This window comes from Neodothiora populina (assembly GCF_041146345.1).
Source record: "Neodothiora populina strain CPC 39397 chromosome Unknown canker_contig_16, whole genome shotgun sequence".
Lineage (NCBI taxonomy): Eukaryota > Fungi > Ascomycota > Dothideomycetes > Dothideales > Dothioraceae > Neodothiora > Neodothiora populina.
The window spans coordinates 977,703-1,002,759 of NW_027191409.1; the positions used below are offsets into that span (position 1 = coordinate 977,703).

Here is a 25,057-nt window from a genome sequence, read left to right on the forward strand (position 1 = left end):
AATGTGATTGAAAACACATAACCAACCTCCAACTCAAGAACTTCTGTTGTGCCCAGTTTCATGTGTTGCTTTGCACAGCCCTGCTGACGAACTCAATCGACCCCTGTGTATAAGTACGAAACAACCATGCGCTTCTGTCTTCTCAAACAACTAGACAATCATCATTATGTCGCGCGAGGATCGAATCGCTGCTTCGATCGCGAAAGCAATCAGTACTGAACAGTCCAGCAAGAAACAACCAGTGTACTCAAGGTTCCTTATTGCCATCGCGTCTTTCTTTGCTCTTTTCAGTTTACGTTTCGTACGCTTCAGAGATGACCTGTTTCGCGACTTACGCAGCCAAATTTGGCTGTTAGACGAGAGCTCATATTTGCAGAGCTTTGAGAGCCGCGAGAGTCTTGTTGCCAAAGGTGATATGGGATACTCAGGAAGCACGTTTTTCTCCACCAACGACGACAGGTTTCTTGTTAAATCAGTACCACGACGCTTTGAAAATTCATTCTTTCGCAACGATCTTCTTGTGCCGTATGTCGACCACGTCAAGGCCCATCAAGGGTCCCTGCTAGTACGGATCTTAGATTTCCTTTGCTGGAGATACACCAGTCTCGGTGGGATACTGGGTCTGGCGCCTACACACCACATCGTGATGGAAAACCTTGCACTCGGAAAAGACCAAGCTACAGAGCAAGGCGAGGGAAAGTGGGAGGCGTTCGATCTGAAGCCTGAAGATTACTTCTTCCCAGAACGAGATATTGCGGGTGGCAACCTGTCTTCCGAGGCTACCAAGGCTCGCCTAGTCGACAAATTTGATGGCAAAATCGTCCTGACACACGCCCAGGCAGACGGGTTCATGGCGCAGCTAGAACAAGATACTAAATTGCTTGAGCAATGTAACGCTGTTGACTACTCACTCTTTCTTATCCGCATCCCGAAGCATCAGGATCCTTTCGCTGACGATGCGCAACATGACGAAGCTCCAATGCCACCTCAGGAAGCACCACTGGTGCCCTCTCCACCACCGACGTGGCGTACAGGGATTGAGTCTGCGGATGGCAAGTATGTCTTCCGTGCTGTTGTGCTGGACTTCTTCTGGGCTAAGCACAAGGTCCAAGCAAAACTCTTTACACTTCTGATCAAGGGTTGGAACCTCATCGATAGACAAGGTCCAATGAGTATCACAACCACCCCAGACGAATATCGTACTCGCTTCCTGAAGATGTGCAGTCATATAATAGAAGCGAGATGAAAGGACATAGATTCACGACCAGGATCGCCAACCAAGGTCGCCATGGAAGATTCATTGCTTTCACCGCTGGTTACTGCTGGAAGTGTGACGGAAATAGCTAGGCAATCTGGGTTTGACTAGGTTTTGGAACATCATCGAAGCCTTGGCCTTACTTGACATGCAGAGGATAGCCACCTAACCAAGCCGACGTGATAGTCCCCAATGTCCGTTGTCGACACGTGGCAGAGCGCTTGAAGCATGCTCATACCCTGGGACATAAGGCATTCTGTTGTTTATGTAGATCTTAACGATAACGCCCTTCCACCGCACAGCTTCAAGCGGATGCAGTGACTAGCCTTTCCCGGTATCTTGACTGTCAACCCTCCACCGTTACACGGCATACTGACATGTAGTGTCTTACATGACGATGATTTACCTCCTGTCACTCGATGTCATGTAACATGATACGGCTCTGATGCCCCAATGCAAGCCTCGTTTGCAGTCCATCTATCGCGTACATCGACAAAAGTGAAGCTTCATCCAACCGTTGCTGCTGAATCCAGCCGGTCCCGTAAAATGCCGCCAACCATGGTTTAGAACCATAGTTGTCGTCGTCTGGACTTGCATATATAAAGCCAGCTCGGCTGAAGGTCCGTCTGCACTTCCAATGTCAACAAACTGTATGCGCATCAGATACATGAAATCCGTTGAGCCTATGGATCTGGACCTTCTTAATGAGTGCAATGTTTACACAACTGATAAGAATCGCTGCTGGCTGCAGGTCGAGACTCCGCAGATGTACAAACCAGGAACGACCCCTACCCTTACCTATACCACGAGGCTGCCCGCAACTAGCAGTGTGTAACCTCTGCACGCGCAACACCGCGCATACGGTTGGCCCGGACCACGTGGCGAGGTCACTACCAGGCCCGTCTCCGTTACGACACATGTCACGGCCGATCAGGCATTGAGGTAGACAGCATGTGAGGTCCCGTCAAGGAACACATTCGCGATTGGTCCTAGGCTTCTCCTAGATATGCTACCAGCAACAAATGAGAACCCTGAGGCAGACATATCGCTAGTGGCATCGACCTAACTTCTTGCCGGGAGAGAGTTGAACACAAGCACTCTTTCAACTCGAAGGGCGGGTTGACCTCATCTATGCAGCACAACCGCAAGCTTCCGTTGCCCCTCTCGTGTACAGCACTCATGCAATCAAGCATGCATGGCATGTGCTTAGAAGACATCCCGGTTCCCGGAATCTAGAGAGTGGACCTCAAAAATGCAATCGCACCGCGACCATGCGGTTTGCTGGCAAGCGAGCATGGAATAAAGTGTGGCTAAATAATGCCGAACAGCATCATCTCCTGGCCGTCGTGTTTTCTCGCGTGTCTCATTGCAATTGTTTGCTTCATTCTAAACACTTACCGAGGATTAAGATCCAGATAGAAATCCTCGAGTCAGAGCTCAACGCCGTGACATTGCATAATATCAAATAACGTGGCGTCCTGCACCAGCAATCGGTGGCGATGATCTTCGACAGCAACTAATGTACTTAGTACTCCGTATATGCAGGAAGCTCGTTGTGCGCAACGCCCTTTCGCTTCTCTCCTTAATCATACTTTACATGGATGTGAAGGAAAAGAAAAAGGCAGATCCGACTGCAGCAGTAGTAAGGCATACCTAGTGTGGTTACCTTCACATCGAGTCGGAAGTGTCGAATTGTCAAGATGACGCTAAACCTTTTGACCCACCGAGCTGGCTAGCGAAAAAGCAGCAGCGTGCGACACTCGAACTCTTTACAGGTCATCTTCCTAGTCCGAGCCGCGACAAAGTGTCCGATCCCTAGGTTCCCTTGCTTTCGAGCTGCAAAGTGATCTATCAACACGAGCTGCAGTTTGCGGGGCTCCTCGAAACACATTGATGAAGATATCATCCGTCTCCGCCATAACCGTCTTTTCCCTTGTGGCGATACAAACGTTCGTAGTTCGCGTAAAGGTCTATCATGCATTGATCAGACATACCTATCAATGCGACGGTCACTTCACATGAATCCACCAGTCGAGTTTTTGAGAAGTCCGATGATTTGACAGTTATGCGACTTCCCTATTAAGGCCCACCTGCAGCCGTTTTCCCAAAGCTATTCTAGCAGAGGTAATCCGCGGCTGCTCGCTTGCCTCCCTTGACAAGCTGCTAAACGCTGCATCAATCACAGCCAATGGTCTCGATAGTGATCAGTGCGGCGGTGTGTGTGTATTTGCAGGGTTATCTCAGCGGACATGCAGAGTTAGGGCGTTGTGTTGCATTCCAATGTATGGATTACAGAGCTTCGTACGATGCATTAGCTCGACCGGCATGTCTCTGAGGACCCTCGCATCATACTCAGCATACTCGGTAGGATCGATCTATGAAGATTATTAAAGCTCTTCATCTGCCCTGAGATCAGCCATGTTGCTCTTCAACTCCCCATTCCGCAATTTCCCCCTCCTCGGTCACAACTCTGCTTCTGTCACCAACATCCCCTATCCCTCATACATCTCTCGTATCGCAAGCACTCGAGTGCTCCAGACAGCAATCGAAGGCAATGTCCACAGCCGACGTCCAAGGGCCAGAGCAGCCAGCTCCTCTGGCGGGTCTACCAGACTATCTGGCCAATCCAAATGCTGTGCTGGGCGACACTGAAGCACAATGGCGCTACGGAAGACCTCCAGATTATTCAAAGACGAGAGCTGTGTGGTCCCAGAGTCAGTACAACTTCTTATAGTCCGTCGCCGGGAGCTCGCCGGGAGCTCGCTGAGAGTGCTACCCAGCAGATCGTATTTGCAGACACGTGTCTCGAGTATGCTACCTTGGTAGACGCTCAAGGTGACGCTGTCGGACCTGTCCGACCTGCGGATGCTCAGAGTGGCTGGGCCAGAAATATCTCGTGCGAATGTCTACGGCTCGATGCTTGTGTCCATGTCTATATGTGTCGCATGTGCTACCACAACGGCAAATAGCGGCAGCTTGCACTAGTGCTTTTCTCTTCATTGTAGCCATTGGCACGACGAGAACTTCGGCTAATGACTTGAATTGTAGGCAAGAAATCGAACCATGTTGCTGGGAGCCTGCCGGAGCTTGTAGAGAACCTGGTCAAGAATTGGGAGGTAGAGGCATCCTTCAAGACTCGCTTGTCCGACTGGCGGACGGTCGACCATAAAAATTACACTTTCGCTATCAATGGTGGCCCACCTCAGTCTGGAGAGCACATGCTAAAGGTTGGTACTTACAATGCTATCATTGCCCCGAATGAATACTACAGTCCGGAGAACTCGGACTTCGCAAGTAGTCACAAGACTTTCAAGCGCATGATGCCAACCTTTGCTTGGGAGGTAATCGAAGTATACAGTGGACCCCCACGTGTATCTTTCAAGTGGCGACATTGGGGTACGATGAAGAACGATTACGTCGGGTTCAACGAGTGAGTACAAATCCTGCTACATGTCCTCATCACTTTTCTCGGATAAGTGGCTAAGAGTCTACAGCAAGGGAGAAAAGATCACAGCCAAAGCCCATGGAGGCCCAATCGATATTCTCGGTATCACTATTGCTACTGTGGATGACAAAGTCCGGCTACAGGCGGTCGACACCTACTTTGATCCTATGGATATGTTCCGTCAGATCGCGCCGAACGGCATTGTCAACAGACAAGTGATCAACACGATTTTTTTTGCCACTGACAAGGCCGCCGCTCTGGACGATCAAGAATCAGCCACTGAGGACACCAAGGCCGGAAACGGTGCCCGAGATGCCAAAGATGAGCATGGGATGAAGGATGTTTTCCACGATGCGGTGGCCGACCATGACCCTACTGGGGCTGTGACGACAGAGCCAGACTCTGGTTCAGGTATGACTAATGTTTCGAACCTGAGCCGCGGCCTGAACACCTAGCTGCTGGCACGAGACCGAATACTGTGCTGACAATGAGTGTAAAAGAAATGCTAAACGATACCACAACCCAACATCACCAAGCCCAAATGGACGGTGCTGCTGTAACGTCACCGCACTCTGAAAGGGTCAACGCAGGAACCGACCGAACGGGCGCTTGCCCTGTAAAGCCGAGTCTGTCATCATCCTCGACCGAGAATCCTGGTAGCGGATATGCGGCTGTTTCGAACAACAGCAGACGCCATGCGCCATACAACTCCTCAGTCACAGGCGATGTGAAAGAGCGTATCGATATAGGCCAGAGCGGCAAAGCACCCGACTATGAGGCAGCAGCAGGGGTAAAGGACGGTCTTGAGGAGCACCTTGAAGGACCCGCCGATGCCGTACATCCCCATCCAAAACCTACAGAACAAGCCATGAAGCCAGGAACTGGTGATGCAGTAGTTGCAGAACCAGAATCGGAAGAGACGATATTGACTCATGAGGAGATGAGTAGGATCACTCCTGCGGAATGCCCATTTCTGATGAACAGAGAGTGAAGTGGTAACCTAATCAGGCTGTAGGAGCGGTGGAGACGCGTGACCAAGAGCGTGATCTAACTACGCGACGTTGCTCAGTACCTTTATTTACTCGTGGTATTTCTTTTGATGATTTAATCTTTTACAGTGTACTACATCTGGTCGAAGTTCGTTGCGGTGGACAGATAATAGAAATGACATGACTTTGGTCGGCCTTGTACTATTTCCAAGGTTGTTTTCGATCACGCAATGTCTGCTGTACCTAATCGTCGCGACCCCAGACCGTGTTCTTGGTGCTGTTGCCTTGCCTTTTCCGGTCAGAATGGATTTGTGGAGGAGGGTCCAAGCATCGTCTACTGTGCCTCTGAGCATATGACACATGCTACTCTTGCCTCTGCACTGCCACCTGATGCGGTAGTCCAGAAAAGAGAGGCTTGTTCGCGATGAATATGCTAGCATTTATGGTCGAAAATAGGCATTTTATCACCTAAGGTGCAAAGTTTGCAATGTTGGCGCGCGGGTCTAGGCTCCTGAATTTGTGGCTTGGTTTCTGGTCTCTGCTCTGCTTACCCTTCAACGTTGTTGGCTTGTCGCTCTTCCTCTGTTCTAGGTATCACGGCACTAGGTTAGGGGAGATACTTGTAGGCAGCCTACGATCTGCGGCACAAGCGGTTCCTTTCCGCAGTCGGGGCGTGTGGCAAAGAGCCCTTGGCTGGGGTGCGGATAGTGAGTCAGAAGGGTGTTCAATCAGCAAATCACAGAAGGTTCAGCGTCATCTTACTACATTCGGTTTAGCGCTTCCGATAGAAGTCTGGGGCAGGACAAGTGGGAGTCACCCAGTCACCTCTTTCGCCGTCGCCATTTGAATCATCGCTTTCCCGTCTGATCTGTTCCACCCATACGCAAACATGTACTCAGTTTCCCTTGTCTACTACTCTATCTGGTTTGCTTGCGGACGCGAATAGGAACAGAGTCATAATTATATTTGACTTGACTCAGCAAGATCCGTGGAAAATCCAGAAGCGAGATCGGTCTGTTTTGGGCGCCTTTGTTGGTTTCCCAAACGCTACTTCGTTTCCAAGGCTTGCTGCCTGTTGTAATCGCCACACTATTACTCAATTCGCCTCCTTCAGTCATACCTCCCACCCCCATTCGCCTCCCGTCTTTTCTGCTACTATAATACCACGCAAGGACGCTTCAGACGACTTTTGACTCTGTGGACGTATCGTGTCTTTTCCTAGTCACTTGGACCTACACATGCGACTAGCTGAACGTGGCATACCATCCCCATATTAGCTTCCTCACCCACACCACTGCCACCATTATCGCCTTCGGCCTTTGGTAGCCCCACTACTACTACTAGCAACACAACCAACCACAACAATTACTACCAGCACTAAACGGACCCCAGATTAACTCGCCTCTTCTGAATTCGCCTCGACTTGCTCTTGATACCACTTTCTATATCTTGTTGTAGCGGCTCTGGACTGATTCACTTCATCTAAGCCGTCGCTTCCTCTTTAGATCTGGTAACTTCCTATCCAGGAAGTAATGCGCAGCACCCCCAACTACACCTCTGCTCCAGTCACCACTTACTCTAAAGACAATAACAGCTACTTGACTCTCAACATGGGCTCAGTTTCGTGGTAAGCCCCCAAAGGGCCACCGCTTTCTGTTTCCGTGGGAAGACCATATCTTTGGTAGTTCCGAGGATTAATACCAACTGTTTCTTTTGAGTTGAGTGGTGACTGGAAGACTGTTGGAAGATATCTAATAGTCTACAAGCGACTCCATAGACTTCTTCCGCTCGACTTCTCTGGGAATCTCCGGATTTCTTGACACAAATACTCCATCGGTCACTCTTACCGGATACCTCTGGTCCTTTCGCGACCCTCGATAATACAACGCTCTTCCAATATGGGCATCGATACCCGGCTTTCTTATGGCCTTGACAAGTGTTACCATGCTTCGTCATCACAGCAATACCCTGTTTCTCCCGTCTCCTTACCCGACACCTCTTCTCAACCTTTGACCTCCTCTCAATCATCCTCTTCCGAAGACCAAACTGCCTCGCAATGTCAACCGAGCTGTGGCTTTGTAGTCCCGGTAGAACAGCGCCAGAACCCTCGGCGATCTTCGTCCCAGACTCAGAAGCCCCCTACCCTTGTAAGACAGGACGAGCGCAAAGTGTCGTTCGTCGACAGCCTTGTTGGTAAGTTCAACGAAACCTGAAATCGCAGGTGCTCAAAGTCATCATCGCTAAGAAACTCCTTCAGACTCTGCCACTCAGATGGTTGAAGTCATTTGGCCCCTCTCTGTCGCCCCTCCTTCTTGCAGACCCAATGCAAGTGGTGTGCTATCACTCAGAAGATACATTGAAGAGACGCTCAGGCGGTCAAGAACCAGCTACTCTACCCTTCAAGTCGCCCTGTACTATCTGGTACTGATCATGCCAATGGTCCCGAAAGGCGATTTTACTAGAGAGCAGCTCAGCGACTCTCCCTCAATGCGCTCTCTGCAATGCGGTAGGCGCATGTTCCTGGCTGCATTGATTCTCGCATCCAAATACCTTCAGGATCGCAACTATTCCGCAAAAGCTTGGAGCAAGATGTCTGGACTCAAGGTAGCCGAGATCAACATGAACGAGCGCGCATTTCTTTCGTGCGTTGACTGGAAGCTCCACATTCCCGACAACATCTTCAAGCGTTGGACGGATGTGGTATTGCGTTTCACACCATCGCAGTCGACTGCGCAACAAGCGTCGTTTGCAGCTCCAAGACGCACATGGAAAGAGATGATCCCTCTGCTCACTCCTGAGCTCGATATGATTCCGAGTGTTGCCGTCAGCTCCGTAGTGGCATCTCCTGAGCCTGTACCCGTTCAGACATCCTTCACAGGCTTGCCTTCATACTTGGAACCAACCCCTGCCGTCGTGCCTCCTACCCCCAGCTTTGTTCGCAACACGGCTGCGCTGCCAACCCCACGACCAACGCCATCTCCTCGCTCATACACTCCCGCAGTGAGTGTCGCAGCGGTCGAGTCCTGGCCTGCAGCGTCTGTGCGCCGATCGTCGACGCCTTTGAGTGACTTGTCACGCGAAAGCAGCCCGGAGTCGAGCTTCTCTGATGCGTCCCGCCTTTCGAGATCCTCGTCCTTTTCTTCGGTGTCAACCTCCTTGACAAGCATCTCGAGTCAAGCCAGTGTCTCTGCTCAAGAACTTCTGAGCAGCCTTGTCGCCGGTCGCAACCTTCAGCCAGGTCAGACAGTGGTTCTCGATAGGGGACTCACTGCCAGTCCGGTGTCTGTGACCTACGACGAGGTCAAGTCTTTCATGACACAATGCCCTGGCACCATTAGGGATCGAAGGTGTGCACAAAATATGCCTAGCATTGCCGAGAACGACTCTTCGCAGCCCAGCCAGCGCCTCCATAGTAGTGTGCGCCAGATGCTCGGTGCTCCATCGCAAGCGATGACGGCATCCCGTAAGCGCTCATACTGTGGAGAGGGTGAAGCCGAGGCCATGCCACGCAAGCAACGCTGCCTGTCGTCGATGATGGCACATTAATATCCTTAATAGTGCATCTTGCCTGTCGCAATGTACACGATGAAAAGCGGGAAGTGGAGTTTTTATCAGCACTTGCGAAGACTCTTTGAAGCTTCTGGGGATTCCGGGATGGGGTGTTAAGGGGGCAAAAGTCAAGCAAGGCGCTTGGTGGAGTCTTAAGTGTCCTTCTGGGTTCCTTGGGAACCCTGGGTCGTATACATGCTACGACGGAAAAATGGTCACCAAAACATTTGTATGGCTATCGAACATGTTTCACCATGATGCAAGGGACCTGCCTGCCTATTCGTTCCTTTGTGTACGATCAGGGGTGAGAAGGTGAGAAGAAAGGAGGGAAGTCGAAGGATGAGACGAGCAAGATGAGACAGATTTCTTGTCGTCTCTTCTATTCTGGCTTCCTTCAGTTTGGCATTTGACCATCGTTCTGTGACGAAGACATTTTTCATACCTCTTTATATCATCTTCATCCATCATTTTTATCTTCTATGTCTATTTCTTTTGATACTCAGGAGTTGTCGATAGGGGAAGCTGTGGTTGGCACTTATCAAAGGTACAAAGGTCGAATTTTGGTAAATTTGTTTTCTTGTGAGCAAGTGAGTGAGTCAGTCGTGTCGAAAAGTAGCGGTTGTCTTTACTTTCTGCGTGATTCGAGACCGAGCGAGGAGTTGATCTAGCTTAACTCGAAGCTGACGTTGTCGATGCTGTGTTTTTATGGTGTCTTCTCAAGGATGGGGGAATGGTGAGATGAAAGGAAAGCTAGGTTTGTTCTTTTTCCTTCTCCACTTGATATGTACATAGGCTCCGGTTGTGTTTACACCCGGACGACTTGTGTCGTTTTATCGCTTTTTTGTTTTCTTGCGTCTTTTATAATCGTAAAAGCGTCTCGTCTTATCCTACATGCCGCGTGCCAAACGCTCTCTTGACGAATGTCATCGTCTACTCCTCTTCATCCTCCTTTCTGCCTCTGAAATAGGCCCATCCGCCACACACGACATTGACAGCGCACACACCCAGCGTCGCACCTCTGATCATGCCTCTGGGCGAGAACTTGCCCTGTTTACCCCAGACGTTCTGCGAGCGGCGACGCGCGACGACAAAGTAGGCGGCGGACCAGGCCGACGTGATGCCCGCTGCGTCGGTCGGGTAGCCGCTGAGGTTCAGGTAGGAGGCGAAGAGCAGGATGGGCGGGAACAGCATGGGGACTTTGGCGAGCGGACGCAGGTTTTGCGCCGTGATCAGCGTGGCCAGGGCGGTTGGGGGCACCGAGGACTCTGGTTGCGTCGAGGGTTAGAGATGGGGCATGCATGTGAGGAGGTGGAAGGGGCAGTAAGTAGTGGGTTGGGTTGGTTTACCTCCCCAGGCGCGCACGTATTGTAATGCGCCTGCTTTGGCCTCGTCGGCGGTCGATTGCTCTCCGGGCATGGGCATTTTGGAGGAGTGCGGTGGGTGCAGTATTCTGGAGTGGTGATGGGTGGAATGCGCAGTAGAAAGATGGGTGTTAATGTGTGTATGCAAGTAACTGTTGTATAGAAGAAGTGTGGAAGAAGATCAGCATCGTCATTGGAGGTTGTGCATTTGTGCAGGGATTCTTTGTGCAGCCCATTCGCTGGCACAATATGGATGCCTGGATGCCTGGATGCCTGAATGGAAGGCTGCCTGGACACACCTCTTTGAGGATAATCAATGTTTAATGTTCAAAGGGTTTCCCCGGCTATCTTTACTGCTCTTGTCATGTAAGGTGCTTTTAATGCTCTGCTCCGCTTGTACAAGTACAGAAGAACAACGCCGATAGCAATATCTGTACTGTCGCGAGATTGCCAGCATTATCACATACTCTGTGCTCAACTCGCCTCGTACCCGTTCGTGGTTATCGCCTTCACTAATCAATCAAATCACGATAATTGTGCCAACGTGGACTTTTTTATAATCAAATCTTGGATACTATATACACACACGACAATGTCTGTTGCAATCTGAGTAATCGCAACAGCGACATCGTCTCACACCGGACTTGCTTGCCATCCAGGACACAAAGTGTTCCCTGCACTGTTGTTGCGCCTTGATCCACTGCCTTCCACCGGCATCTATAATTACTTGACCCCCGAACAGGACACCTCATACTATTCCTAGACCTAGACCTAGACCTAGACCTAGACCTAGACCTAGACCTCGACCTAATAGCACCTGCCCTTTCTCGGATACTGGCGAACCCTGCCGACCTCCAGTGGATATTTTGAAGCGCCACCTCCAACCCTCCTCCCAGAGAGCCATGTCGGCCAAAACCACAGGCTCATCGGCCAACAACAACAACTCGGACGCAAAGCAGAGACACGAGCACCACGACGGCAGCAGTGGCCGCGCCTACACCGTCGAGCAGAAACACGCCGTCATCCGAGTGCGCAAATGCTCGCCCACGGCTTTCTATGACATTCTGGGACTGGAAGAGGTCAAGAAGACGTGTACGGACGGCGAGATCAAGAAGGCCTACAGGAAACTAAGTCTGCTCACGCATCCTGATAAGAATGGCTATCAGGGTGCCGACGAGGCTTTCAAGAGTGAGTCGTTTTTGTTCTGCAGTCAGCACGCGCACAGATACTGATACGCTCTCTCACAGTGGTCGCGCGTGCATTCCAGATCCTCTCGGATGAAGAGAAAAAGGCCAAGTACGACCGCTTCGGCGGGGACCCCGAGTCACGCTTCGGCGCAGGAGGTGGCCCATCGTCAGCGGCCGCATCAGGTGCATCACCGTTCAGTGGATTTGCTCGATCAGCAGGCGCACAGCGAGGAGGCATGTGGGAGGAAGAGATAAGTCCCGAGGATCTGTTCCGACAATTCTTCGGCGGAGGAGGTGGATTCGGTGGTCCATTCGGTATGCCTTTCGTCTCTGCTCCTGTCCCACAAAAACGACTAATCCCCAACCCCAGGCGGCGGTCTCTTCGACACAGGCCCCAACTTCGTCTTCAACATGGGCGGCGGCCCAGGAATCCGCGTGCAACAGTTCGGCGGCGGACGACCCAGACGGCGCCAACACAACCCCAACGCCGGGCCCCAGCAGGAGCAATCCCTAGGCCAAGCCATCCAGTCCCTGCTCCCACTCCTCATCCTCTTCCTGATCCCCCTTCTCTCCTCCCTCCTCAGTAGTCTCGGCGGCGGCCCCGCCGTCCCAGCCTACAGATTCGAGCACATCAAGCCCTACACGCAACAACACGTCACCGACCGCCTCAAAGTGCCCTACTGGACGAATCCCTCGGAAACAGACGACTACAGCACCAAGAAATGGAGAGAGCTCGACCGCACCGCCGAGCGCGCATATGTTGGTGATCTCAACATCAAGTGCGAGAGGGAAGTCATGCATCGCGACCGCATGGTCCAGGAGGCTCAAGGCTTCTTCTATACCGATAGGGACATGCTCCGGCGCGCTCGCGAGATGGAGCTGGGCAGCTGTAGACGGCTGAGGGAGTTGGGCGTTACTTCCACCACAAGGTTTTGAGTGGGCTTGATCAGAGAAGGAGAATGATGGGGGTTTCTTCTTCTTCGAGTGGAGCTGACAGGCATGTCTTGGCCTCTATCACGTTTGCTCTGCAGAATCTTGGATAATAACCTTTGCTTCCCTTGTTGAGAACGGATGAATGAACAGCCAAGAGTGAGCATGCTTTTGTGCCTGCTTGTCCGTCTGTCTGTCTGTCTAGCCCCATCCACCTACCTTGCAATGTAGCATCAATATCTCTGCCTTATTTTCCTTTTCTTCTCTTCGATGAACAAATGAAACCTTTACTTTATTCTTCTCTGTTCTCCGGTGCCTGACTCTTTCCATCTTGAACCTCATTTTAGATTTCATACCCACTCTATACCGAGCCCTGCTTCCAACGATGTAGCGATGCACTTTCAAGCAGGGAAATTGAGTTGAGCAAGAGCGAAGAAAGCTCCACGCAGTGGCGCCGTCCGCGCAGGACAAGTCACACCAGAGAGATCGTCAGGTCGAGGAGCTGTTCGTGCACACACGAAGACGACGACAACAACAACTCAAACACACGAGTCCGACGTGCAATTGCATCTATACAACGGATCCGGCTGTGTCCTTCTACAGTCCATCTTCCCCATCCGCGCCCTGTCCGCCGCCTCCCCCTGCACCGCCAACATCCTCGAGCCCAACCCCCTTGCTCTCAGGAAAAATCCACCAAATCCACACCCAACCGACCGCGCACACAAGCGCGTAACCAACGAACACCACGCCCGGCCCACCCAGCAGGCGCTTTTCCGCGCCGCCGCCGCCGCCGCCGCCGCCGCGCCCGTCGCCGAAAAGCGGCAGGAACGTAGCTGCCGTCACGGCGTTCGCGAGCCAATTGACTGTCGTCGCGATGCCGCAGCCGAGGCCGCGCGTGGCGCTGCTGGGGAAGAGTTCGCCTTGGTGCCAGGGGATGGTGCCGAGGGAGGGGGCGTAGGCTGCGACGTAGAGGAGGAGGGACAGGAGGAGGAGGGACGAGTAGGTTGATGCTGAGGGGGAGGCGGAGGTGGCGATTATGGCTGGGCTGGAGTTTGAGAGGTTGATGTGGGAGAAGGAGAGGGCGCAGGCGAGTAGACCGAGGGTCATGAAGGGGATGGAGACTAGCAGGATCCGCCGCCGTCCGATGTCGTCGATTATGTGGAAGGCTACCAGCGTCATTAGGAAGTTTGTTAGGGCTATGCTTAGGGATGTCGTTAGTGGGCTCGTGAAGCCTGCTAGGGTGAAGATCGTGGCTGAGAAGTACATCAGGGAGTTCTGATCACGAGTCGGTCAGTCTTGAGGAGCAAGGTGAGCATTGTAGTCATCGATGAGTGAGTAGGCAAGAAGAAGGAAAAGGAAGCACTGACGAATCCGCATAGTTGCTGTAGTCCCTGCAGCATGCACGCTACTATCAGCGCTCGCCGACTGACAGGTTCAGAGACGAGCTCGACAAGAGACTCCTTCAACCCATGTTTCCCAAGGGTGGCATCTTCCTCGAGTACTACATCCCGGATCGCCGTCACCAGTCTGTCGCTCTCGCGAAGAGACATGCCAAGTCTACTCAATACATGACGAGCCTCCCCTTCTCTCGCTCGGCGAACGAGCCATCGGGGGCTCTCGTCCATTGCCAGCAATAATCCTGCCTGCATGGTAGCAGGCAAGGCACCCAGACCAACAGCCCACCGCCAATGACCCTGGGCTGCCCAGCCGACCACATACGCAACCACCTGGCCACCGGTGATGAACAGGCTCTGAACCGTGACGAGTCTCCCTCTGGCGTCCGCAGGCGCGCATTCAGCGATATACAACGGAGCGACCGAGCTAGCCAGACCGACCGCGGCTCCGACTATCGAACGACCTGTGATCATCATCCACACATGTCCACTCGCGGCTTGTAATAAGGCACCGGCCACGAAGAACAGACTCGCGACGCCGAGCACTACTTTACGACCCAGCAGATCTGCAAAGACACCTGCCAAGGGCGAGAAGATGAGTGCGAGAACCGACGTCGAGGATGTGATTGCTGATTTGTCCCATGTGGTCAAGGGTCGTCCGAGATCGCCATCAAACGATATGAGCATGGACGATATGATACCTGTGTCGTAGCCGAAGAGCAGTCCGGACACGCCCGCCGTTAACGTGAGAAGCCATAGGGAGAGGCTAAGTGAATTGTTCTTCTTGACATCCGAAGAAGCAGATGACAAAAGACCATCTGCATCATCTCCGATTTCTCCATCTGTGGGACCCTCTGTTGAATATCGAGAGAAGAAATGCTCTTCCCGAGGTGAGGAAGCTATAGTCTGATCATTTAGTGGCGGAGGATATGCATCTCCATCAGCGCCGTCCCCCTGTCCATGAGACCGGCTTATAAGAGGCTGGTGAGCCGCGTCTTCGCTCGCTCCATGCATCGAGCTCAACTCTATCTCCGATATACTCTGACTTGAAGGTGCCACAATGGCGATGTTTCCTGCTCTACTGGAAAGACAGGGGCACAGAAGTGGTTCATGATCCGACTGCTCCCCCGTTCACATGAGTTGTTCAGGTGCACACACCTGCTGGCATAAAGTTGCCGCTACATGCCCGCCCTGAGGATCCGCCCCATGGGGTTGATGCTTGGCGACCCTCGATTCATGGCATGCAAAGGCTCGATGGTGAAATAAATACCTTCGAGCGCCAACTGTGCATTTTGACTTGCAGAGTAGTGTATCTTGTTACTCAATGTGCTTACAGCTCATCTCACACATATGGTAGGACACTGCCATTCTGCTGTGCAATATGCGTTGCTGCTCCATGTCAGCGCAGCCCGCATCATCCACATGGCAAGACATTGTGATTCTGTTATACGCGTTACGTTGCTGCGCTATGGTTGGGGCCAGTGACACTACGGAGAGAAAGTGATATGATGCTCCTGCATGATGGACTCAAAGATCCACCGAGAGCATTCACGGAATGACCGATCAGAGTAATATACTGCCTTTGATTTTGTATGCACTATAGTAGTCCCCGTTGCTAAGTACAGTCTGCCATACTATCTCCTCCCCAATCCTCGTGGCATATCGCTCACGAGTGTTATAATCGTCTTCTCGGACCGTCATCTTTGTTAATATAACCCCACCGCACCGGATGCTACAGCTTGCTAGCTGACCTCAACGGGGCCTCGAAGACGTCTAATCTTCCACCTATACTGGTTCGCTCGTCTACCCATCAGCGCGAGCATGTGAACCACAAATCTCAAAGCTGTACAGTGAGCTATGCATCAAAGCAACACCGTCGATAAAGCCATCCTTTTTGACGAGTTGGTCGTTCTCTCTGGTACGCCCGGCATACAGAGATGACTGGCTCCCATTTGCGGGCCTGTCTCTAGTGCACTGTTCGGAATTCGCTGCCGACCGAATTCATCATTGGGCCGGCCGGCTAACGATTCATTTGCCCTCATCTCCACCTCCATTGCCAGGCATTGGAGGTGCGTTACCGGGACTTGGGCCTTGCTGAGGGGCTGCGTGGTGCTGACGAGGCGTCATGTGGTTACCATAACCCCCACCAGACATGGCACGATGCTGCATCGGGTACGGCCCTCCTTGGAACTGCTGCTGAGGATAACCACCACGCATTTGCGGCACTGTGTGGTTGTGAGCTTGTTGATATCTTCGATATGGCGAATTCTTGGACTTACTTTGTCCTGCATGTTGCGGCATCATGACCGGTCCACCTTGGGGCATCATGTACATGGCGCCCGGTCCGTGGCCCTGCTGGGATCCTTGATGTCTCATCGCGTGGGTGTGGGGCCCGCCGGCATATGGTCCCATCGCCGCTGGCTGAGCATGACCAGGGAAGTGTGGTTGCACATGAGCAGGGCCGGGTGAGCCGTACATGGGCATTTGTTGTCCCATCGGTCCGTTCATATATGGCCCGCTCGACGGCTGTTGCACCATCATTTGTCCACCCATTGGGCCGGGAGGGGTGAAGTGCGGACCGACGCCGGGCACTGGACGCATTTGCATTGCTGGACTCATCGCATACCCTGGCATGGCACCGGGGTAGTTCTGCATCTGGGGGTGCATCTGTCCTGGATATGCCATGGCTGGATGGCCCATGCGCGGGGAAGGCTGCACCGACGAGTTGCCCGATGCGTACTGCATGCGGTCTCCGTCCATGTGCTGATTGGGCATGCCGTGTGGCTGAGCAGCGTAGAACCGCGGTGTATGTTGGGCGGGCACCATCTGTGGCGTAGCGTTCTGCAATGGCAGAGGCAGCTGGTTCTGGTAGGGCATTCCGCCGTTGCGCGGGGTTTGCATAGGCGAAATGGCAGGCATCAACGACTTCTGGAATGCGTCCGCGTATGACTTCTCGGCATTCGCTTCGGGATGCTCCCAGACCGGCGGCGTTCTATAAGCTTGGGGAATGCCGCCGTTGTTGGAGTAATCTTTCTTGTCCGCAACAGCCTTCTCTGCCATGCGCTTGATCGGGTTGAAAGCATCGTCCCATGAGGTCCTCTCAGACGGGGGCTTCACCTCTTTGCTGACAAAGTGAGTAGATGATGAGGCTGCTGCTGAGACACTGCCGCGCTTTGATTGCTCGGGGCTGGTCTTGGCCTGTCCTGGATTGAAGTTGGATGCAGCTGGGTTTGGTCTGAACTCCATTGCTTTCACGTTGAATCTGCTCGATGCCGCCGATGAGGGGCTAGTGACACCAGAATCACGCAGTTCCTTTCCGACATTTGCAGCAGTGTGCAAGTTAGGTGGCATCTGCATGGGTCCGGGGCCGCCAGGGTTCACCGCACCCGACCTGTGCTGTGGATGACTGGGAGGGATTCTATGGCTCGTCATTGCAGGTCCTCGAGGGGAAGTGATTCCTTGAGTGGATGCTCTGAAGTTCTGAGGCGCACGCTGTTGTCTATGAGCCAGGTCGTTACCGGTATCAGGTCTACCAGTCGTTGGAATTGTGCGTGGTGTCTTATCGGCTGCTTCCGACTCAGGCTTCGACGGTGTCGGAGTAGCCACTGGGGAAGGTGCCTTGGTCTTCTTGACCTCCTTGTCACGGGCCTGCTGTTCAGCCTTGGACACGATCTCCTCCTGCTTCTCCTTGGTCTTGGCAAGAATAGGCACTAGGTCGTCTGGTACTCGTGAGTACAGCTTGAAGTTGGCCGCAAACTTCTTCAGGTCGTTCAGCTTGACAGACTTCTCCTGGCGCACACTTGTGCGAGTACGCTCTTGCATGGCCCGCTGGTGCTGCTGATACTTGAGTTTCTCCGTGTTGGAAAACTGCTTGAAAGAGTCGAGCACTCTACGTTCTACGCCTTCAGTGCCTCCCTCGCCAGCTCTTCGGGGTTTGGCAGACTGGCTGTCCCCAGCGACGGTGATGCTGGGAGCTGCAAGAGTGGCCGTGGGTGGTTTTGCGTTGGCAGAGTCCGTGGTGAGCTGGGCAAGGGTCACTGGCTTGGACGCCTCGTCCGTCTGTGCAGGCATCTGTGCAGGCGTCTGAGGCTTTGGTGTCTGACCGTCCGAAGAGAGACTGGTGGTGACAGTGGGTCGTGCAATTTGCGATGAAATGATGGCTGGATCGAAGGGTGCACCGGGTACTGTGGGTTGACTGGTGATGGGACGCATGGAAGGGGGAACATAGGCATTGTCACGACTCTTGGTCAGCGGAGTAAAGTCTCGCCTAACACCGCTGTACCTGTTGTCTTATCAATTGATTGTTGCAGGAGCTGCGTCTGCAATAAACTTACTTGTCTTCCTCGTCACCACCAGCGTCTGCCTTGGCATTCATGCGCCGTTCTTCGGCAACATGGGCGTTGACTGGTTCACTGCGCTCAATCTCATTGGCGATACGCTTGGCTTCAGCCTCCAACTGCTTATAGCGGGGATTAGACCTGTCAATGGTCGTGGTGTACAGGTTCTCATCGTAGTCACTGCGGACGTTGTAGAGCTTCTCATTGGCGGCGAACTGATCCCAGGTGCCCATGCCCGAAGCATCCAGGGACAAATCGACGTCGGTATCGGGACCCGGTTGCCAGGGCTGTAGCTCCTTCTCCCGGATGTTCTTGATGCCAGAGATCTCGGCATCTGTACGGAAGGACGGCCCGCCGTTCTGGGCCTTGCTTTCGGTGGCTGACAACTGCACATCCCAGACGTTGAGATCGATGGTGTCTTGCAAATTGAACATCATCATGTGGTCATCTCCTGTGCCAATGTACTCGTTGGTCTTCTCTGCGTTGCCATTGCTCTGCGAGTGCGAGGGGGCGGAGATGCGCTTGACCATCTTCATGCTGAAACGAGAATCCGAGGACTCGAGTGTAGCGCCAGAAAAGATGCCTTCGAATATCTCCCCGTTCTTGAATGTGACTCGACCGTGTAGTCCCTAAGGCGAGGAAAGGAGTCAGCGGAAAGATTTCAGATCGACATGATGCCAATGCAAAAGCACATGTGCTTACAGTAAAGTTGGCCACCAGGAACAAAGTACGATCGTGAGCGTGCCTGTCAACATTGTTGCGTGCCACCGATGGCTGTTGCTGTGTTGGCGCCCTCGAAGCATTCGGCGAGTTTCTGGCGGGATGGGAGGGTGCGCCATTAGGTGCGCTTGCTCCTGCAGCCCGTTGTGTAATTGGATTTGGGCCTTGCCAAGCTTTAGGTGGTGCCTTCTTGCTGTGTTTCGCAGGGTTGTCAGTCAGTGTTGGATCAAAGGGGGAGACGAGCTGTGCATGTGCGAGACAATGGAATGACGAGACAAGTCCTGTTTTCAAAGAATCGAAGAGAACTCACGTCGAGCTCGAGTCAACAGGGCTAGATGCCTGCATACGTGGACCGTCCAGCGCTTTTCCACCAGCAGATGTCTTGAGTTGTTGCTTTGCATTCGACGCTGTCGATGAGGCGGCTGCAGAAGCCTGCCTGGCCGGAGCAGAAGTGGCGCCGTTCATGGGGGAAGCGGTTGCGGACATTATGCAACCTGACAGAGTGGCCTGGGCGGCTGTACACCGGGATGGTGGACCAAGGAGAGAGTAGCAGCAGCTAATAAAGGATGGAAGCTCCGGGGCTCATTCAGCACGCGAGACGGGGGGGGGACTCTGCAACCAGGACAAGCGAATGCCTGACAGCGGAGAAACAGCACTTGAAGCGCAGCGTGACGATAGAGAAGGAGGTGGGGGAGAAAGAGAGAGAGAGGGAGAGAAAATATCACGGACAGCGACAGCGGGGGATTTGGTTGCTGCTGTTCTGAACGACTGAGCGACGAGAAGGAGATGCAGTCGACGCAAGTCAGGGTCCCTTCCTTCTGACGCTCACGCTTGCCTGCTCTGGCTTGCTCTGGCTTTGGCTGGGGGCTGTCTGGAAATGGAAGCTACCAGGTACCGCTACTGTCGGTTTGGCCCAAGTGCTGCCAAGTAACTGTACTTGTACCTCCAATCTGAGATTAGATCAGGTTGCCTATGTTGGGTTAGCAAGAGGCTCAGGACCAGGCAATCCAAAATAAAGAGGCCAGTCAGGGAATGGTGTAATCATGCTGCTGTACTCGTACAGTACAGTAATTACGGAGGTACAGTACAAGTACAACAGAACTTACGGGGACGGTGCACGTTGTCGGGTAGAAGCTCGGACGGTGCCGCCGTCTCAGATCCAGAGCAAAGACGTCAAGCAAAGAGAGAAACCCGGATCCTTTGTTTTGTTGTCGCCTCGGTCGACAATGTGTGCATGTGAGATGATATGTGGACGGCCAGTTATGATGCATGCATTTCAGATGGACAAGTAGATACGCTTCATGAGGAGTGCCTGATCAGTCAATGTCGCGCAGCATCGCAGGACAAATCACAGACGCAAGCTGGAGGTGATGCTATTACTGTACCTTATGTTGGAGTCGCGTGAGGCTAATAACCTAGCATGTGATAGTTACGGAAACAAGCATCGGGACTAAGACAATCACAACGGCACTTGTACTTGTACATGGTCTCGTGTACTGCGCCTACCGTATGTGCATGGCATTCTTGAGGTTTAAGAACAATCGCTCAATGCTACTGTATACTGCGTTGCGAATCGTGATTATTTGCATGGCAGGGCAGGTCATTGCAAATCAATGATTAGCTCGGATACAACAAGAAAATCACACCGTCATTTGTACATTATGTGGACGTCCAGTATATACCTTACCTTACCTTACGTATGTGGTGGCTAGTAAGTGTGCATGTGCAGGCGGTTAACGCATCGTGAGAACTCCTGGCGACGCCACGCCTTTGGCAGGCATATATTAAACACAACCCTCTCGAGTACGAAAGCAGCCAAACAAGTGACCCAATACTGTGATAGCTCGGTGTGATCTACAAGAGGGCAGGGGCGCATCTGACGCCGGACCGGCATGTGCTTCTCTCAGGTGCTTCTTAAGTGCTGAGGCAAGGAGGATGGTGTACTTTACAGTCCAGCCAGCCAATGTACAGTACTGTACCTGTAACACAAGTTACTGTATCTCTTTCTTTACCGTATCTTGACATATCGCGGAGACAATATTTACCAGTATAACGAGATACCGTTTTTTTCTTCCCTAAATCCGTTCGATTCTCGGGGTTTGTAACTGTTCCCAGCCTTAGCCAGCTTCTCCCACAGTACTTTGCAAATAGCTGTGGTTATACAGTGTCTTGTCCACACCTCGACTAAGGTCCGGAGTATTCAAGGGATCCTCGCTTCCCCATACAGTTGATCCAGATTATCCACCCTACCGTAGTGTACCTTAGGTTACTTTGGTAGTGTCTCGGTCAGGGGTCGGCGACCAACACATACTCTACAATCACAACAACACCAACGCCCTGCATTCTTTTGACCTGAAGCTGCCCGAAACATGTCATCCGAGGATGCGACCTTGAAGAGCTCGACGGGCTCGGGATCAGGGTCCGCGTCCGCATCTGCCTCAGTCCGCTCCTCAGGCAGACAATCGAGACAGCAGCAGTCCGCTCCCCAGCAGCTGTCGACAATCGAGAAGAGCGTGACACATCTGCTTGTGGCCACGAAGCAACTCCTGGAAACCCTGACTCACTGGTCCAGAGGTACTGCGAGCGAGGCTGAGGTGTCCGACGTCTATGTGCGCCTGGGCTATGAGTTCAACATCGCATGTCGCGCCTTCAACAGCATCGGCGTCGACACCAATGACCTCGGCCCTGTGCCCGATCTGCTGAGGTCGATACTCGAGGAGACTCTGAGCCAGGAAGCCTCGCAGCCCAGTCTCGACCGCTTCCTTCCACGCATCCGCGACATCATCATCAACCTGCTACATGGGCTGAAGAAAAAGCAACAGCGTCTTCGTCAACGCGCAAACAGCGGCACCGCCCAGACGTCGAGACAAGCAAGCACGGCGAGCAATGTCAGCCTCGACAGCGCAATACTCGGCAATGACGACAGCAACAGCAGTGCGCGACCGTCGAGTGGCCGCTCCTACGCCGCAAGAGGCGGAAGCGGCGACCTCAATGGTCCAGATCTGCCGCCGAGGTCTACCTCTGTGCAAGGAAACAGGTCTTCTCCCAGACGAGAGGGCTTCAGTCCGAGCAACAGCATGCACCGCACGCGAGACTCCCATCGCGACACGTACGCCTCGGATACATCCTCCATGTCCAGTAATGCTATGCAGTCTATCCCTGTCATAGCTCCATACCCGCAAGAAGACACCATGCCCGGCCAGCCGCTGTCCTCGTCTCCTCCGTCTTCATCTCATGATTCGGTCCAAGCACCTACGAACTCGACAACAGCGGCCCCTCTGCCCATGCCATCCGAACCGCCGCACAAGTACTACTCCGAAGAGTCGCTGCCTCCTCCACCTCCACCGCCGAAACAACAGGATGCTCTGGCCGCACTTCAAAGAGGCGGGGAACTGGAACGCCGCGCATCGCGAAGGTTTTCCGCCTATCAAATATCCAAGCATCTCGGGTCTAGCAATGGCGTGCCCGTGATCCCGCCTGCTCAGAATTCGCCCGTCCCCAATAGAGGTAGGGACACGCGCGAGTCCATGAATGCCGTGCGCACAAGGAGCATATACCAGCATGGAAGACAAAAGTCAAATCGCATCAACACCACCGACTCTCCTCGGAGAGAAGGAGGACCCGCAGACAGGAGGATCTCTGAAGAGCCCGGCGATGGCAGGATGGCTCCGCCCCCAGCTGAGTTGGGCAGTCCGATGGCGAAGACGCCTGATGACAAACTCGGAGCCTATCCATTCCCCACTACGGAGGCCAAGTCGCAAGATGACATGGGCGCTACCGTCAATGGTCCAATTGATATACCGACCATTGAAGAGAGCCCCGAGCCACGTCAAACAAACGGCATACAGCGCCACAAGTCGACCTCGTCGCGAGACTCCAGCAAACGACAAACGATACAGCAATCCACATCGCAGCCTCAATTCGTCCCTGAAGGTTCGCCTCAGCCTGGGAAGGAGTTGACGCTCTTCCTGCAGTACAAGAGCAAAATCAAGAAATTCGTTCTGCCAGACGGTGGGGATCTGAGTATCCCGCGTCTGCAACTGGCTTTTATTGAGAAATTTGCATGGAACACGCACAGCAATGGAAACGATCTGCCTGAAATCTATCTACAAGACCCCGTATCGGGCGTCCGTCACGAACTGGAAGACCTCAGCGACATCAAGGACCGATCCGTATTGGTGCTCAACATCGAACAGCTCGACGAAGTGAAGCGCCACTTTGATGACGGTCTTGGTGGCATTCGTCATCTCATAGAGGATTTGCGCACCTCGGTCATCGATCAACAGACTGCCCTGCAGCGAGTTTCCGACAAACAGCAGGAGTCTGCGAAAGAGATTGCGAGCATCGCAGCTGCTCCGCGTGCTACAGCAGGATCGGGACCACGCACCTCCGGCAGCATCAAGTCTGCCTCGGCTGTAGAGAGTCAATTGAGCGAAGTTCAGTCATTGCGCCGTGATTTGGCCGTGGTCAAGCAGACTTACAAGTCCTTTGTGGATGACATCAACACATCAATGTCCCACATACGGACAAAGGCGGCGTCTGTCAAGAGCGTGGCTGAACAGGCAAGTCTGCCTTCGATGAGTGTCGACGCTGGTCGCGCCTATGTCAACTCAGGCAAGGAAGGTCTCGAAAACGAGAGTCAGAAGCTCGTTGATCGAGTAGACGACCTGCAGGACATCGTCGAGGATCTCCGGAAGGATGTTGTGACCCGCGGTGTGCGACCCGTGCCCCACCAACTCGATGCCGTGTCTAGCGACATCGCAAGTGCCAACAAGGCTCTTCGTAAGATGCAAGAATACCTCAAGCGCGAAAAGCCGGTGTGGTCCAAGATTTGGGAGAAGGAGCTACAAGTGGTATGCGACGACAGGGAACTCCTCACCATGCAAGAGGAACTGTGCATGGATCTCGAGGACGATCTGGCCAAAGCGGCCGCCACGTACGCGCTGGTCGAAGAAGCGACAAGACAGCAAAACGCACAGAACCCGTCCAACAACAAGGGCGGTGTCGCAGGCACGCGTGTGCTTTCGCGCACGCTGATGCCCATCGCACTCGATCAAGGCGCCGACCCTCACAAAGCCAAAGACGGCGTCCTGGGCGAGGTGCGCGCCTTGCAGCCGAACCACGAATCCAGACTCGAAGCCATCGAGCGAGCGGAGAGAGCACGCAAGAGAGAGCTAGAGAGCAGACAAGGCGGCGAATTCCAGAAGGAGCTTGGTAGTTTTGTCGAAGAAGGCAGACTCAAGAAAACCGGTGGTGTGGACGAGATCGAAAGACAAAGGAAACTCAAAGATGAGAGGATCCAGAAGGAAGTGTGGGAGAGACAACAAGCGCGAGAGCGGGAACGAGCAGCTAAAGCTGCGGCTAAGGCACAAGAGGAGGCAGCAGCCAAGACAACAGCAGCAGCAGCAGCAGCAGCAGCAGAAGCAGAACAAAACGGCGTCGAGGGGGCTGCAGAAGAGTCGTCCGCGCCAGCAGAAGCTGTGGCTGAAGACAGCGCTGAGCCAGCATCGACTGTCGAACCGACGCAAGAAGCAGAAGCCACGACAGCTGCCATTCCCACAATCGAAGAGCCTACACCAGAGACCGACGTCTCCGTTTCTGACGGCAACGAAGCACAACCCGCCACAGAAGAAGCAGCAACAACAGCTCCAGAACCATCAGAACCATCCGACGAAGCAAAAACAGAATCAACCGCAGTAACATCACACGAAAAAGCAGAAGCACAAGCAGCAAACCACCACGACAGCAAACTCGACGTTCTCGTCCCGACAGGAACCTTGAGCGTCGAGGATATTGTCGGGAGCGGTGGGGTGCCTAGTCCCGAGATGGAGTTCAGCGATGCCAAGGAGATGCCGCCTACACCTTCCGCTGAGTGATCGAGCGGTCTTGG

The 25,057-nt window shown here is 53.3% G+C and overlaps 8 protein-coding genes across 9 annotated transcripts; 5 read left to right on the forward strand and 3 right to left on the reverse strand.

Annotated features, from left to right (window-relative positions):
• Positions 1–166: 166 nt before the first annotated feature.
• On the forward strand, positions 167–1,246 carry AAFC00_003660 (uncharacterized protein; the record flags this gene model as incomplete). The annotated part of the gene is made up of 1 exon (XM_069343167.1): positions 167–1,246. One exon carries the CDS (start codon positions 167–169, stop codon positions 1,244–1,246), a length of 1,080 nt encoding a protein of 359 aa, XP_069200987.1.
• Positions 1,247–3,809: 2,563 nt separating this feature from the next.
• AAFC00_003661 (uncharacterized protein) lies at positions 3,810–5,691 on the forward strand (the record flags this gene model as incomplete). Its single annotated transcript, XM_069343168.1, has 4 exons — positions 3,810–3,969; positions 4,304–4,685; positions 4,750–5,111; positions 5,201–5,691. 4 exons carry the CDS (start codon positions 3,810–3,812, stop codon positions 5,689–5,691), a joined length of 1,395 nt encoding a protein of 464 aa, XP_069200988.1.
• A 1,896-nt stretch (positions 5,692–7,587) lies between these two features.
• Positions 7,588–9,235, forward strand: AAFC00_003662 (uncharacterized protein; the record flags this gene model as incomplete). The annotated part of the gene is made up of 2 exons (XM_069343169.1): positions 7,588–7,882; positions 7,947–9,235. 2 exons carry the CDS (start codon positions 7,588–7,590, stop codon positions 9,233–9,235), a joined length of 1,584 nt encoding a protein of 527 aa, XP_069200989.1.
• Positions 9,236–10,168: 933 nt separating this feature from the next.
• AAFC00_003663 (uncharacterized protein) lies at positions 10,169–10,660 on the reverse strand (the record flags this gene model as incomplete). Its single annotated transcript, XM_069343170.1, has 2 exons — positions 10,169–10,503; positions 10,585–10,660. 2 exons carry the CDS (start codon positions 10,658–10,660, stop codon positions 10,169–10,171), a joined length of 411 nt encoding a protein of 136 aa, XP_069200990.1.
• Positions 10,661–11,501: 841 nt separating this feature from the next.
• Positions 11,502–12,722, forward strand: AAFC00_003664 (uncharacterized protein; the record flags this gene model as incomplete). The annotated part of the gene is made up of 3 exons (XM_069343171.1): positions 11,502–11,787; positions 11,847–12,101; positions 12,157–12,722. The coding sequence occupies 3 exons, from the start codon at positions 11,502–11,504 to the stop codon at positions 12,720–12,722; spliced, it is 1,107 nt and encodes a 368-aa protein (XP_069200991.1).
• A 591-nt stretch (positions 12,723–13,313) lies between these two features.
• Positions 13,314–15,124, reverse strand: AAFC00_003665 (uncharacterized protein; the record flags this gene model as incomplete). Of its 2 annotated transcripts, none has more annotated exons than XM_069348103.1 (2): positions 13,314–13,991; positions 14,084–15,124. In XM_069348103.1, the coding sequence occupies 2 exons, from the start codon at positions 15,122–15,124 to the stop codon at positions 13,314–13,316; spliced, it is 1,719 nt and encodes a 572-aa protein (XP_069200993.1). The 2 variants fall into 2 exon arrangements, with proteins under 2 accessions (XP_069200993.1, XP_069200992.1); XM_069343172.1 differs by having other exon boundaries at positions 14,084–14,797.
• Positions 15,125–16,138: 1,014 nt separating this feature from the next.
• On the reverse strand, positions 16,139–19,653 carry AAFC00_003666 (uncharacterized protein; the record flags this gene model as incomplete). The annotated part of the gene is made up of 5 exons (XM_069343173.1): positions 16,139–16,335; positions 16,390–18,392; positions 18,445–19,076; positions 19,150–19,360; positions 19,478–19,653. The coding sequence occupies 5 exons, from the start codon at positions 19,651–19,653 to the stop codon at positions 16,139–16,141; spliced, it is 3,219 nt and encodes a 1,072-aa protein (XP_069200994.1).
• A 1,883-nt stretch (positions 19,654–21,536) lies between these two features.
• Positions 21,537–25,043, forward strand: AAFC00_003667 (uncharacterized protein; the record flags this gene model as incomplete). Its single annotated transcript, XM_069343174.1, has 1 exon — positions 21,537–25,043. One exon carries the CDS (start codon positions 21,537–21,539, stop codon positions 25,041–25,043), a length of 3,507 nt encoding a protein of 1,168 aa, XP_069200995.1.
• Positions 25,044–25,057: the final 14 nt, after the last annotated feature.